Here is a 15280-nt window from a genome sequence, read left to right on the forward strand (position 1 = left end):
AACAACTTACCTACATTTTTTTGTTTGCTTGTCATTCCACAAGTTTATTGGAGACCAAGGAAATGACAATCAATAATGAATTTTAATTAAAATTGAAACCTCCATCAGACCCACCAAAGCTAAAATTTTCTGAGTTGGAGCTTCCAAATGAGAAGGCTGGTGCTGGAGCTGCTTTTTTGTCAGTTTTGGCTGAACCATATTCATCACCGTCTTCCTCTACACCAAAATAGGTTTCAAGAATTTCCAATGCTTTTTCATAGATCTCATTGTTGGGATGTGTTTGAAGTTTCTCAATCAAATCTAAGCCACCTGTTTCTTCAATAGTAGCAGTGATCACGGCAAGTTTTTCGGTCGTTTGATAATATTTGAGAATAGCAGACAAACCTTCCAATACCACCATTAAAATCTTAGCATCCGACAAGCGAAGAGCTTCACAAAATGGCTCAAGAACTCCAACCTCAACCACGTACTCAATTTGCTCACCTGATCCTCCCTCACATGTATTGGCCAAGGCCCAAAATCCTTCCTTCTTTACATCAAAAACTTCTGTTTTGACCTTTTCAATAATGATTGGAATTAGTTTTGCATCTATCACAGATTGAATTTGCTGTTTGGTACCAGCGGTAATGTTGGAAATTGTCCACATTACTTCTTTTCTAATTGATTTCTTTGTATGGTTAAGAAGAGGTGGTAATCTTTGTAAAAGTCCACATGATAAAACAGTTTGTGTTTGGATATCATCACCTGTTGCAATATTTCCAATAGCTCGGAGTGCTGGTGTTTGGACATTACTACTTGGATGAGATAATAATTCCACAAGTCTTGGAACGGCATTGTTGTCAATAATTGCTTGAATTCTGTCACATGGTCCATCAGAGGCATAAGAAACTGCCCAACTGATGACAATCACGAAAAAAACAGTAATAATTTGTGGAAAAAAGTGTTCGTTGAAGAGTATGTTAGAAGTGTTCTTCAAAAATTTCAAGTTAAAACTTACCAGTGTCAACAAGAATTTCTTCGTCAGAAGAAAAAAGCAAGGAAGTCAATGTTGGAATTGCCTCCGAGACCAAGTTCCAATCTGGTACAGGTTTACCTCTGAACAAGTTGGAAAGAGTCCAAGTCGCTATTGATGACGAAGAGTGACAATCAGTATAATTTAAAGATTAATGGTTTCAATAGATTGGAACATGTTGAAAAACCTACCGTCTCGCTTCACTCGGGAACTGCTTTCAGTGTTGATCAATTTGAGTACTTTTGACATTGCTCCCTTTGTCAAAACCAAATCTCTCAGTGCTGCTGAATCTCCTGCAATATTACCGAGAGCCCATACGCTTTGCTGTCTCACGTCATCATTTTCGCTTGACAATAAATTAATAATCTTTGGTACACAATCTAGCTCAACAACATAACGTGTGTGTTCAGAAGTACCAGATGCAATATTTGTGATGGCCCAAGTGGCTTCAAATTGCAACTGATGTATTTGAAAGGCAGAGATGGTTTTCTTGCCTTCGTCCACAGCACTTTCTTTAAAACCAGGTGGTTTGGGTGAATCTCCAAAATCACAATTGTAATACTTTTGAATTTCACCAATGTCCAAAAATTGTACAAAGTATGGTACAGCACCTGTTTCATAAAACATGATTCGTAATTGCAACAGTTTTACACGCGAGTTGTGTTGAAATGGTGTTGACACAAATATAAGCGATCATAACAATTTTGAATGATGTTTTGTAACGAAATGATAAATGACTTACCTGAAATAATTACTTCATCGATTGGAGGATTTCTCTCAATGGACAGCAATCGTCTGAAACGTTGAGTAGATTCCATGACTGTTTGGAAGTTATTCCACTCCAAATCCAAGCTAGCCACTAAAACAGATAAATCACGAACTTGATTCGACACTGGAGCTCTCTTTCTTCTCTTATCGGGTGTTACTCTATTGTGAGCAGAATATTGTTTCACAAAATTTCGTGTATTCTTGATAGCAGAGTGCATTACAGTTTCTGTAGAATCCTCCTTGTTTGTTTCGCTAACAGTTTGGATCGTAGGAGAAGAAGAAGAAGGCTTGGATTCTGCCCAAATAGGATTCACCTTTCTTGCACAATGTTCTTGTCTAACAGTAGACAAAATTCGCTCTCTGATTTGAACCTTCTGCATACGTTGTCTGAGCAAATTTGCTTGCTGTTCGTTTTTACGTTCTACTGGCGGTGGTGTCATCTTGATTCGTCCGATGATGAAATACTGATGATGAAAATTAATAAATTAAATATTATGATGATGATCACGAAGGAGAGGTCAGGACCAAATCTCTTTTGATGTTGTCGTGTTTTAAATTGAAACCAGAATACTAGTACAGAAGAAATCAAATAAAATGTTCAATAATATTTGTTGGACAGTGATGATCACACGACGGGCGTCTTTACGGAATGGCGATGAGTGGGACCTGTGATATTTTTTCGAGTGAACCTGTTTTTAATCGTTGTTTTGCTGGAATAAAGTGTTCAGAAGGTCTGGATAAGGTTTGTGTTCAATGAGAACAAGTTTATTGAACTCAACAAAGGGTTGATAGGAATTATTGAAATACAGATAGGTCAGACATTAATGGTGTTGAAGATAGACCAAAAGAATGAACATGTTAAATGTCAAAATATGAATCGTTACAGTTTTAAAAAATTGGGTAAATGTTGAACCATGACATCATCACCACAACAACCTTTTGAAATACAACCTCATCATCATCAAGAGGAATATGTGACGATTGAATTATCCGATAAAGAATTATTTACAACTCGACAACATCAAACATACGAAAAAAAATTCAATCCTAATTTTCAAAGCCATGACCACCATCACAAACAAAAAGAGTTATTGAATCATCATGATGAGGTTGATGATGCATCATTGAAATGGAAAGAATCTTTCTGTACAAGCTCGAGATCGGAATGGAGTAACCAACAAATATTAAAAAGATTTACTTCCCGAAAGGTCATGGTTCGGAATGATGTTTCTCAAGCAACTGAGGAAATGAATATAAGTAACAATTTTGGTAGTTTTGTTGGATTTTTAGAATTCGGGAAGAAGCAACTTTCTGAAATTCGTGGAAAGTTTTCAACATCACAACATATTGTCACCAACAGCTCCATTCCTCAAATTCTGTCCGATGAAGAAATTATGTTTGGCTTTTCCTCTACTTTTGCACTCAAACACAATCTCTATTATGAATTATTATTTTGGATTTTTGTAATTTTGACACTTGGATTGGTGTTTATTCCATGTAAATGGTTTCCATGGTTGAAAACATGGTTGACACATTCATATTGCAAACGTTTTAAAGAAGCAGATGCCATTCTGCTGTGTAGCAGAACAAATGTCAATGCAATGGATGGCTCTCATGGAAGATGGAACAGTTGTAAAATTGAAAAATCTCGCATTCACACAAATGATGGTAGAAAACAAATAGAGATTATGTATTTTAAATTTCGATTTGGAACATTTATTTATGATGAAGAAGGTGATTGCTTTGTTCCTTGTACTTTTTCATTGCAAGAGACCCTTAGCAATGAACAGAGTGAAGATCTTCTCAATGGAGAAACCATTCATAGTCTTGCCATTCACTACTTGAATCATCAAGATAGAAATATTAGAAGCAAAATATTTGACAGAAATGTCATTGAGACACCTGTCAAGCCAATTCTTTCACTAGCAATGGATGAACTCTTTCACCCCTTTTATATTTTCCAAATTTTCAGTGTCGGTATTTGGTGTTGGATTGAATATTACATTTATGCTATTGCCATTGCAGTGATTAGTACGTTATCAGGGCTTATAAGTTTGTACACCACTCGAAAGACCATGGTCAAATTACGAGAAATGACGTGCTTGAGTTTTTCTGTCCATTTGATGGATCAACCTCACGGTCAGGCGAGGTGCTCTAGAATTGATTCCTCACTTTTACTTCCGGGTGATGTGATTGAGATTGAAAATGGAATGACCATTCCCTGTGATCTTGTGTTGTTATCAGGACAGGTCATTGTGAATGAGTCCATGATGACTGGTGAAAGTACACCTGTGAAAAAGATGCATGTACCTTATTCGAACAAAGTACTCCCAAAGAATGATCTTTCGAATTGGACGTTATTTGCTGGCACTCATGTGATCATGACAAAACCAACCTCAGGTTCTCATCATCATGATGACATCGTGTCGTACTATCAACACCACTTTCCAAACAAAGTGTTAGCAATGGTCATCCATACAGGATTTCAAACCACTAAGGGCAGAATGTTATTACCCATCATATATCCCAAACCTAATAATTTTAGATTGTACAGAGATAGTTTTAAATTTATGGGAATCATGTCCATTGCGGGGTTTGTTGGAGTGATTTTCACAGTTATCAATCTTGCAAAAATTCATGTTCCATTGTTGAGAATTATTTTGGAAAATATTGTGCTGATTACCATTGTCGTTCCACCTGCACTGCCCATTGCCATTACTACGACTATATCTTTTGCTATAGCACGACTTAAAGAATCATGGAGAATATTTTGTATTGCTCCTCAAAGAATTAGCTTTTCTGGATTGATCAAGTTAATTGTTTTTGACAAGACGAATACGTTGACGAGTGATAATTTGGATCTTCATGGTTGTGTGCAAGTAGAGAGCGGAAAATTTAGTCATCTTCTTCACACCTTTGATTATGGATCGTTCTTGAGTGTTGGAATGGCCACCTGTCATGACTTGTGCAATATTACCACTACTGAAGGTGTCACAAAAATTGTTGGAGATCCATTGGACATGAAAATCTTCGAATCATGCAAATGGAGAATCGAAGACAGAAATAATGAATTTATGACCGTGATTTCTCCTGATAACAAACATTCCTTCTCCATATTGAAAATATTTCAATTCAAGTCATCTCTGCAACGAATGTCAGTAATAGCAATGAATTTACAATCAAGGGAAATATTCTGCTTTTCGAAAGGCTCCTCAGAAATGATTAAGCAACTGTCAAAACCATCAACCATACCACACAATTTTTCACAAACTCTGTACAAGTATTCTCACAAAGGATATCGTGTTATTTCTATAGGTTACAGAAAAATTGCAGACTCTCAACAAGTTCACATTGTACATGAATTTATTGACAAGCTGGAACGGGAACAAGTAGAGCAAGATCTCAATTTCATTGGTCTCATTTGTTTGGAGAATAAGTTGAAAGCTGACACTTCAGGTGTGATCAAAAAGTTAATTGCAGCGAATCTTAGATCTGTCATTGCTTCAGGAGATAATGCCTATACTGTTATTTCAGTAGCCCGAAAGTGTCACATTTTACCAAGCAACAAAAAAGTTTACCTCAGTGAGCGATCTTCTGATGAATCGGATGAAGCTTCCTTGAATTGTAATGACAATATTATTTGGAGAAATGTAGACTGCGAGCAAGATGTCATCACTTCTGAGCAAATCATGAATGGAGACGAAACATTTGGATCCAACGTGGAATTGGCTGTAACAGGCACTATTTTTAACATGATCTACAATAGACATTTACAAGATTTAGAGCTTGCCAAGCAGCAGCAGTATGACATACCATACGTGAATATTCACACTCCAACCCTTCTTCATCGCTTGATGAGTTATTGTCGAATTTATTCTCGATTTTCGCCGAGTGACAAAATGAAAATTGTTGAAGAATTTCAAAAATTGGATTATTATGTCATGATGTGTGGAGATGGTCAAAACGATGCCAAAGCTCTCCAAACTGCCAATGTTGGAGTATCACTCAGCAGTGAGTCTGAAGCTTCTTTGGCAGCACCTTTCACGAGTTTAAATCCTAGTATCAGTTGTGTGATGGCAATTATGAGAGAAGGACGATCAGCATTGTGGTCTTCATTCCAAGTCTTCAAGTACATGTCCTTGTATTGCTTAATTCAATTCTTTTCCGTGGTCATTCTATTTCAAAAGAACACCAAAATGGCAGATTTTCAATATTTGTATGTGGACATGTTTGTGATATTGCCAACTATTTTGTTAATGACTCGAACAAAATCGACAAGTACTTTGAAAAAAGTTCGACCTCCAACTTCTCTTATTTCAAGATTTGTAATCATGAGTTGGATTGGACAAATCATACTAAGCTTTTCAATGATTGGATTTGTTTGGAATGAAATTCATCAAATCGGTAACAGTAACTCGTGGCTTAAACTATTAGATCACCCCTCTGAAGATGTGACCAAAAATTATTGGAGCTATGAGACAACCATCATATTTTTAACGTCTACATTTTGCACATTGAACTGTGCCATCAGTTTGAGCATTAGCAAGCCATTCAAGAAAACCCTTCTGACCGATAATTTTTACTTTGTCATGTGCCTGACCATTCTTTATTTATTTACATGCTATTTCACACTGGTTCCATGTTCGTGGCTTCAGTCTGTGTTGCAATTGATGAAATTGCCCATGTATTACAAAGTCAGAATTATCATGTATGGATTATTGCACTTGATTTTGAGTTATTCTTTTGAATTACTATTAATTTCAGAACGATTTAAAAAGTTCGTTAAGCGTGTGAATATTATTGCCGTACTTGCAATATTGAGAGCCATGTTTTCAAATATTTCATTTGTACGAGATCGAATAGAAAAGTTAATAACAACGAAGAGATCGAGAAGAAGAAAATACAAGCAGCTCAATGAGAGACTAGGATTGAAAGATCCAAAACATGGAGCCACGTCTACCATTAACAACTCTCTTAAAACTGAATCCAAGGCCTATTTGCTTCAAGAAGTTGTGTGAAACAGTTTGGGATACAGACAGTCAAAACAAAACGCATAAAAGGAATAAACTTTTTTATTGTGAAAGATTTGCTTAGCTCTGACAAGTGGTTGCTTCTCTTATTTGAAAATTTGAATTCTATGATTTTGATAATCTGCAATCAACAACTCTCCATTCACGTCATTGAAACAAACACCTGTTGGTTTGTTGAATTGTGAATTGTCCTTTCCTTCAGTTCCATAATTACGCTTAAATTCCTCAGTGACATGACTGAACACTTGAACTCTATTGTTTCCACAATCACAGAGAATGAGGTGATTCGAAGTTTCATCCACTGCAATACCACGAGGGGTAGCAAACTCCAAATTACTTTGTCCTTCCTTTCCAATAATCTTGATGCAAGACAATTCGTCTCCCTTTCTTGCAATCATTTGAACTCGATGAGCACTTTGGTCTGTCACGATAATTTGATCATCTTCGCTCACATAAATGCATTCAGGTTGTGTCAATTGGACATTATCATCTCCCTTCTTAGCTCCAAACGTCTTTAACACTTTTCCGTCACTAGCTCTCAAGACCTTAATACGATGATTATCTCCGTCACACACAAGAATTGTGTTTTCATTCATAGCCTCAGGGAATAATGCATTAATCTTCTTAGATTTGCAAAGTGTAACACCTGCTGGTTCAGTAAACAAGTTCACATCACTTCCCTTCTTCTTTGGTGTACCAGAAATCCAAATAGGTTCCAAATTCTTCTCATTAGCAAGTACCTTGTTCAAATTATACTTGTAAACGGCATGATTATCACATGAGAAAATGAGTGAATCATTTCCATCCTTACTTGGTTCAATACACAAATATCGAGGAGACTTGGATGTCTTGAGTGAACCCTTATACTCTCTAGTTTTGAGGTCAAAGAATTGAATTCTATTGTTACGACTGTCACTGACACAATGCAATTGCATCCATGTGAAATTTTCACATCCCATGGACCCTTGAATTGATCATTTCCAGATCCATCGGAACCAGTTTTACCAATCGTGCCCACAAATGTGAACTCCATTGAGAATGGAGTGTAAGGATGAGAACTGGAAGATCCATTCTCAGAAGAAGCAGTTGAGGTATTCAATTTGGATGGTTCAGTTGAGGTTGTTCCTGGAGCACCACTCAATGGATGACCATTCGAAGAAGCAGCACTCGTTGTAGCTGTTTTAGCACTCTTTTGTTTTGGAGGAGTTTTCACAATTTCGCCCAAATTCTTCAATTCACGTTGAATGTACATGATTTCAGTATTGGTGAGTTGAATGTCATGAACTTCATCCAAAGTCAAATATTTGAAGAAGGTCTTTAAATCTTCAAATGCTTGCAAGGTTTGTGGAAGTCGAGTCAATTTTCTTTCCATCATTTCGTAGCCACTCATTTCATGCAACTTGTCAAATTCGGAAATGTAATCCACGGAAACCTTCTTCAATTCAATGATCTTTTTCACATAATTGGTTTGAGTTTTAGAAATTTCATCAATGTCAGCAAACAATTGATCTTGTCGATCCTGTAAATTTTGTCTCAAAGTGTCACACACAGCTTTAACTTCTTCCTTCAATCGATTTCTAGCTTCTTCAATCAATGAACTTTCCAATTCCAATTCATTATCATGAGTTTGATGTGAACTTTCCCATTCTTTCATGCTTTCTCTCAAATGATTCAACAACTTGTCTAAATTGGATCGTTCTTCAGGTTCAATTTTGGCAATCATATTCACATCAGTGTGACCTTCTCGATGTTCTTCAACCGCACAAGCACTACACACCAACTTTTTACAACTTCCACAATAGGTATTGACAGGAATATGATGTCTTTGACAGAGAGGAGCAGGACCTCCAAAATTCAAACTTGTTGATGGCGAAGAAGTGTTTGTTGCATTACGAGGAGACATTTGTTCCAATAAATGAGAACCCAAACCAATTCCAGATCCTCCCAAATTATTTCCAGCACTGGCGCCAATCAAATCAATGACGTGATGAGTAGGTTCTCTCTTGATGTGAATTTTAGCATCACGAGCACACAAGTACATGTTACAATCGACACAGTGTGAGCGAGCTTCTTGTAGAACATCGACTTCTTCTTTACAAATATGGCAACAAGGTGCTGGAGTGTTTTCTTTGGTCATGGAAGAGATGGAACTACTCGAGGAGGAGTGAGAGAGCACTTGAGGTGGGGTGTTGGTACTATCGGTGGACATCTTTTGAGAAACGAGAGATGTCGGATGGCACGAGCGTGTGAATTTTTTTTTGTTGATTTTTTTAACGGTTGATTGTAATGATTGACAAGTGACTGGTCGTTATGAAGAGTCAATGAAATATCAGCAAATGGGAATTAATAATTGGGTAAGTGAAGTTGAAATTGATGATTTCGGCACTTTTAAATGCCCATTCGAGAAGTATGGAGTTTTGTAACAGTGTCCATACAGAGACTCAAGGTTTGGTGCCACTCTATGAATTGAACAATGAAGAATCGATGAAGTGCGGCCAACAGCGACCAAGTTTTACATGACAAGTGATGCGCTGCCCAATTTGTCTTGTTAAACAATTTTTTTGAATAGGTGAACTAACTTTTACAGCTCCTCAACTTTTGTTGTGAGTCTTATTGAATGTTGTATTCAATGCATGAGTTGGAATGGTTTGGAACAGCTGCCTCATGCTTACCAATCCAACTCTCTGTCATGCAAGGTAGTAGTTGGAAAGAATGTGGACATGTGTTTCATTATCATTGCTTGACATGGGACTTTCTATCGCGGCCAAGAAATGTTTGTGTCTCCTTACGCAACGCAGAATGGGAGTCCAAATTGTTGGAATGATAAATACTGAGGAAATTATTAGAGACGAAAAGTTCTAATCATTCATGCCATACAATAAATCCAATCCAAAGATTGTGTTACCAGTTTCTGAAGGCACAAATGATTTGTCCTTCATGGTGTCAATGATCAATGCTCTTGCTAACTTGAAATCAAGGCTTCCTTTCTTTGGTACCATTTTGATATATTGATTCAATCGAAAACGTTCTGAGCGATTTGGCATGTTGGCATGAGGAAGTAAACTATTGAAAATAATCAATGAACCTGCTTTCACAGGTACTTGCTGACATTGCTCAAACAAAGAATCTCCTTTTGGAACTTGGAAAAAGGTACAGTGGGTAGGAACTTCTAATTGATGTCTCATTTTCTCTGCATATTCCTTAATGTGGTTGTGAAATCCTGGAACGCATACAAAACCACCATCTTGTTCTCTGCAATCGGTAAAAGATAGAATGCCTTGCATTCTTGGAACAGTTGTGTTGGCATTATTTTCCAAAATGAAATAATAGTCAGGATTTCTCAATAGTGTTTCTTTCATGTCAATTTCATTTTCGAATTCCATTGGATAATCATCAAGACCAGCGCTTGCAAATGGATTTAAATCCCAATGCAGCCATTCAGAACGAGTTTGTAAATCCTCTCGATCAATCGTCTTCAATGAACCAACCATTGATAGAATAGAGGATGGTACTGTTTCAAGAATTGATTTTGGAAAGGAATGTTCATTGTAATATGGAACTGGAATTCCACGTGTTGGCTGCATGCATCCATATCTCGAAAAACCACTCCATAATTGATCTCGTCCCATTCCATACAATAATTCAAAACATTGGACAATCTTTTCGTTCTGTCGATTTTCCATGGCTTGTTTCTTCCAACAGACGCCATTTCCAAGAATTCCCATTTGAGATGTTCTCTTCCACGACGTTGGATCATGCGGCGATAATTCAAAATCACGTTCCAGAATGTGCCAAATTTCTTCCAGACTGTTTTGAATTTGTTTTGGAGAAATAACGTCTCGGAATACCACAAACCCAAACGTGTTGAAAAATTGAAGAATTTCTTCGGAAGAATCTGTATCAATATCAAACGATTGTACGTAGGAATCCTTCTCAATTATAATTTTAGGAATTTCATAAGTAGGAAGAACAAGAAATTCTAATGGCTTCTCAGGTTTAGTCGTTGTTATTGTTTCGGAAGTGTTTATACTGGATGAATGATTGTTCGTGATTGATGATGATTGAGAGTTGGATAATGTTGCTTGTGGTGAGTGGAACGATGGAAAGAAGGTTAGAACAAGTCATGAAATGAAACATTTTTTTCTGATTAGGTCTTTGTTCCTTGTTCTTGTAAGGTGAGTGCTCAGTTCTTACAAATTTAAAGGTGACACTCGTTGTTTAATGGCAACAAAAAATTGATATCTAAATCTTGAAAAGAGGTGTTACAGTTGAATTACAAAGAAGATCAGAAAAAAAATGTACAACTGCCTGATGAAAGCGAGTCATCTCATATGGTAGGTTTTCACTGATGATCATCCAACTCGAATATTCGTTATTCAATTTATTTTATTATTGTTCTCTCCATCTTGATCTCGTGCAATAGGAATACTCAATTCGGAGAAGCAAAAGAGTATATTACTCCGCTGATTCATATTCCGAGAATGGCCTATGAATTAGCAACCATGGGTTTGTATTCACAATTTATGTCTTTGTTGAAATGATCCAATGAATGATTTTGGAATTTTTCATCAATATCAGATATTATTGCTTCCAATCTGTCGGGAGAAACATCGGTGCGTGAAAATAGTCTGAAGGGAATTGAAGTTGCCGAGAATGCTCTCAAGCAGGTGGGTCACAGTACCGAAGAAATATTGAAAATTGTGGCTGAATACAAACAATTAAATTCAGAAATTGAGAATGAAAAGTATTACTCGATTTCAGAAATGTCTCATTCCAATTTTATGGAACTAGATCAAATGGGAAAAGAACAAATTTTATTCAATTTTGAATTGGATCATATGGTTTTGGATGCAGAGACACACATGATGAGAGGAATTATTCAATTTTATAGCGGCTCCTATTTGAAAGGGTTTTATAATTTAAGAAGGTCGTATTTGAGGTTTAAAGAAGTTTATAATATTGTCGAGCAATTCAAGGACGAGACAACTCATTCTCCAAAATTTATTCATAGCGATGTTATTCATAACGCATATTTTGGTATTGGGTAGGTGTAACATTGATATCTGATCACGACAAACAAATTATGTGAATTATGAAGCATTTTCAATTTCATGCTCTCTATATTACCTCCGACTCTTACACAAATACTGAGCCTTATTGGATTTGATGCTGACCGAGATCATGGGCTGAACTTATTGAGAAAGGTGCACGAGTATGGAGGAAGACAATGCGCATTTGCGTCATTTATGCTTGCTATGAATTATTTATTTATTCCAAGAGCATTAGAGGATCGTGAAAAGAAATTATTAGAAGGAGGACTTATATTAGACCGATCAAACAAAGTGTTTACAAAGAGTGGGCTATTCAAGTTTATGACCTCACATTATGAGCGCAAGAGAGGAAATATATCTTCTGCAGTTGAAAATTTAAAAGATGCTATTGATATTTGTCAGAAATCGATGGGAATAGCTCCAAATATTTTACGCCATGAACTGAGTTGGTGCTACCTATTGACGTTAAATTTCCAAGATGCGAGTGTTGTGTTAGAGGAAATTTTAAACACAGACAAAGAGTTTGATACAAAAGGAATCAGTGCAATGATGTTGGCTGTTTGCAGGATTAAAACAGGAGACAAAGAAGGAACGAATAGCATTATCAACAATTTTTCAAAATATATTTCCAAGACAGGAAGACTTGACAAGTATGCCCTAGAGAAGAGTGAAATATTGAAACATTTACCAACTGAAAACGAGCGCCATTTGATGATGTTTATTTCAGTATTCCAATTTCTATATTTAAAGCGTGATTTAGCCAACCTTTCAGAACAGTATGCCGAACCACTCTACCGCTTGTTCGTCGATATCTGTGACCAAGTTAAAATAGATGACAAGAGCAAATTAGCAGGTGATATTGAAGCTGGGTTGTTAGTGGTGAAAGGACAATTTTTAAAACAAATGAACAAGTACGAGGAAAGTATTGAACAATTCAAAAGGGCACTATTATTTGAGCACAAGATCAGATACGAGAAACAATGGATAGCATTTCCTTATTATGAAGTTGGAGAATTAATCTATCTTTATCAAGTACCGCAAGCTGCCAATGATCACACAAAGCTCGAGCTATTGCAATGTGTGAAGCAATATTTTGAAAAGTGTAATAATTACCACAGATATTCATTTGAAGAAGTTCTCCATTCACGTGTGAAGTTAGCACTGCGTCAAGTGGAGTCGGATCTGAAAAATGTAAAAAACAAGATGAATCTTTAATATTCCAATTTCTGAATATGCCCATTAGTGCATTAACATTCTGTGCAACAAATATTTACACGTGTTGATTTTTTAGTACGTACGGAATCGGCAGTTCTTAATATTTTCGAATATCTTCTTGAAATTATTTTCCGAAATAGAGAATATGAATTTGGCATCAAGTAGTAACTCAGATCTAACATACTGCAGTGCCATAGGATTTTTTAACAATAGTTTTCTCACAAAAGATTTGTCTCTGCTCAATGGTTCACGCACATATCTCAAAACAGAGGGATTATCTTCAAATACACGTATGATATTTTCTTCAGTGTCCAAATTAAATGCAATCATAAAAGTTGGGTCATAAGTTGCAACTGCAAGCACAATAGTTTCATCACTTTTCAATGTATCTGAAATAGTTCTAAATGTCAAATGGATTTTGTTCTGTTGTATCAGTTGTAACACAAACTCTTTGTCATAACTCAAATCCGAATATTCTAATGATTCTGGATTTTGCATGATTGCTTGGGTGACAATTTCCTTATCCGATTTGAGGTCATTGGATGCATGTTGAAGTGAGAGACCATTTTTCTTGACACAATTCAACACAAATTCTCTGTTATGCTTCAATGACCAGCTTGAATATCCGAGAGCGTTATATAACAAATCGTCCTGAGAATAATCTGCATAAATGGATGCCTTCTCATTCTTCATCACTGATTTTGCAACAAACTCCTTATTCACTCGTAAATCAAAACTTGCATATCTCAAAGCAAGTGGTGTGTATTCCATCATTTCCAACATGAATTCTTCATCCTTTTTCAAAGTGCTTGAAGCAAATTGAATGGCTTCAGGATTTTGTTTCACTGCTTCTCTGACAACTTCCTTATTACTTGGCATCACAAATCTGATGCACATTCCATCCTTCTTCACAGCATATAATAACAGATCCACGTTTTCGCGAAGCACTGCATCAAGATACAACAACGTATCAGGATGGATGTCAATCATTTCTTTGCCAAACGAGAAATCTCGTCGCAATGAATATGCAACATTAGGCAATACTGAAATATCTCTTTTCACTGCTTCTATGACAAGTTCTCTGTCGTTAGGACACAACAATACACTAAATGGATGTTTTTGGATAATCTTCAAAGCAACAGATCGATCATTCATCAGACTTTTTGGCAATGAAATATCCGTACATTTTCCACACTTTAAATCAAGTAACTCCAAAACAAACGAAGGATCTGACATCAATGATTCAGAACATTGTGAAGTGGCTTTAAATCCAATTTTCTTAACAAATTTCAAACAAAAAGATCGGCTATATCTCAAATTCGTAGGTATGATTTGGTAATTGGTATAACTCACAGCCGCAAGTACAACATCTTCATCTTGTTTCAATCTCTGACTCGCATACTCAAATGCATGCATGTTTTCACCAATAGCTTGCAAGACCAGTTCTTTTGAATCTTTCATGTCACTTGTTCCATACTGTAATCCTCCTTTTTTCACAGCTTGTTCAATAACATCACGATCTTTTTTGAGGTTTTCACTCACATACTCAAATGCATTGTAATTTTGTTTCACAGCCAACAATGCAATTTCTTTGTCTTTTTTAATCTCATAGGAAGCATATTGCAAAGCAGCGCCATTCACTTGAACAATTTCTTTCATGAATTCTAGATTTTTGACACCTAACGTACAACTTTGCAAAATGTCTAGTTTGTTACAAACGAGCAGTACTTGTTTCACAAACGTTACATCGTTTCTCAACTTGACAGACAATTTATAAAATGGAAAATCTTTATGCACTGGAAAATCAGAGAGTGATGCCAAACGAACCAAAATTGGCAAATTATTCTCTTCAAAGAATTTCAATAAATCGTGTGATAGGAGAGAAGGCAATTTCGGAAACTCGTTAAAATTGAAATGTTCAAGCAGCTCAAAATAATATTCACAAAATACTCTAAATTTTGATTCCGATGCGAGATGGCCACTCAAGAGTTTACTTTCAAAATGAACGTCCAAATTAATCATCCTAATTTCGTTTGATTAAAAAAAAACACTTTTGAAAAGGATGGCATGTTGCAATAAATTTACAATAAATACAACAACAACAATGAAAACAAACCTTGGTGGTGTAAGAAATGTTTGAATTTTTTTTTGAATTGAAATCAAATTGAAATGTTAAGTTCGAGTTCGTTGTACAATTTTGAACA

At 36.2% G+C, this 15280-nt stretch overlaps 6 protein-coding genes across 6 annotated transcripts; 2 read left to right on the forward strand and 4 right to left on the reverse strand.

The window, feature by feature from the left end:
- Positions 1-82: 82 nt before the first annotated feature.
- C9374_007800 (uncharacterized protein) lies at positions 83-2220 on the reverse strand (the record flags this gene model as incomplete). The annotated part of the gene is made up of 4 exons (XM_044697806.1): positions 83-888; positions 998-1123; positions 1204-1623; positions 1755-2220. 4 exons carry the CDS (start codon positions 2218-2220, stop codon positions 83-85), a joined length of 1818 nt encoding a protein of 605 aa, XP_044546424.1.
- Positions 2221-2694: 474 nt separating this feature from the next.
- On the forward strand, positions 2695-6798 carry C9374_007801 (uncharacterized protein; the record flags this gene model as incomplete). Its single annotated transcript, XM_044697807.1, has 1 exon — positions 2695-6798. One exon carries the CDS (start codon positions 2695-2697, stop codon positions 6796-6798), a length of 4104 nt encoding a protein of 1367 aa, XP_044546425.1.
- Positions 6799-6896: 98 nt separating this feature from the next.
- Positions 6897-9019, reverse strand: C9374_007802 (uncharacterized protein; the record flags this gene model as incomplete). The annotated part of the gene is made up of 2 exons (XM_044697808.1): positions 6897-7680; positions 7731-9019. The coding sequence occupies 2 exons, from the start codon at positions 9017-9019 to the stop codon at positions 6897-6899; spliced, it is 2073 nt and encodes a 690-aa protein (XP_044546426.1).
- Positions 9020-9668: 649 nt separating this feature from the next.
- On the reverse strand, positions 9669-10535 carry C9374_007803 (uncharacterized protein; the record flags this gene model as incomplete). The annotated part of the gene is made up of 1 exon (XM_044697809.1): positions 9669-10535. The coding sequence occupies one exon, from the start codon at positions 10533-10535 to the stop codon at positions 9669-9671; it is 867 nt and encodes a 288-aa protein (XP_044546427.1).
- Positions 10536-11106: 571 nt separating this feature from the next.
- C9374_007804 (uncharacterized protein) lies at positions 11107-13076 on the forward strand (the record flags this gene model as incomplete). The annotated part of the gene is made up of 4 exons (XM_044697810.1): positions 11107-11144; positions 11234-11316; positions 11389-11854; positions 11909-13076. The coding sequence occupies 4 exons, from the start codon at positions 11107-11109 to the stop codon at positions 13074-13076; spliced, it is 1755 nt and encodes a 584-aa protein (XP_044546428.1).
- Positions 13077-13148: 72 nt separating this feature from the next.
- On the reverse strand, positions 13149-15098 carry C9374_007805 (uncharacterized protein; the record flags this gene model as incomplete). Its single annotated transcript, XM_044697811.1, has 1 exon — positions 13149-15098. The coding sequence occupies one exon, from the start codon at positions 15096-15098 to the stop codon at positions 13149-13151; it is 1950 nt and encodes a 649-aa protein (XP_044546429.1).
- Positions 15099-15280: the final 182 nt, after the last annotated feature.

This window comes from Naegleria lovaniensis (genome assembly GCF_003324165.1).
Source record: "Naegleria lovaniensis strain ATCC 30569 chromosome Unknown tig030, whole genome shotgun sequence".
NCBI lineage: Eukaryota > Heterolobosea > Eutetramitea > Acrasida > Naegleriidae > Naegleria > Naegleria lovaniensis.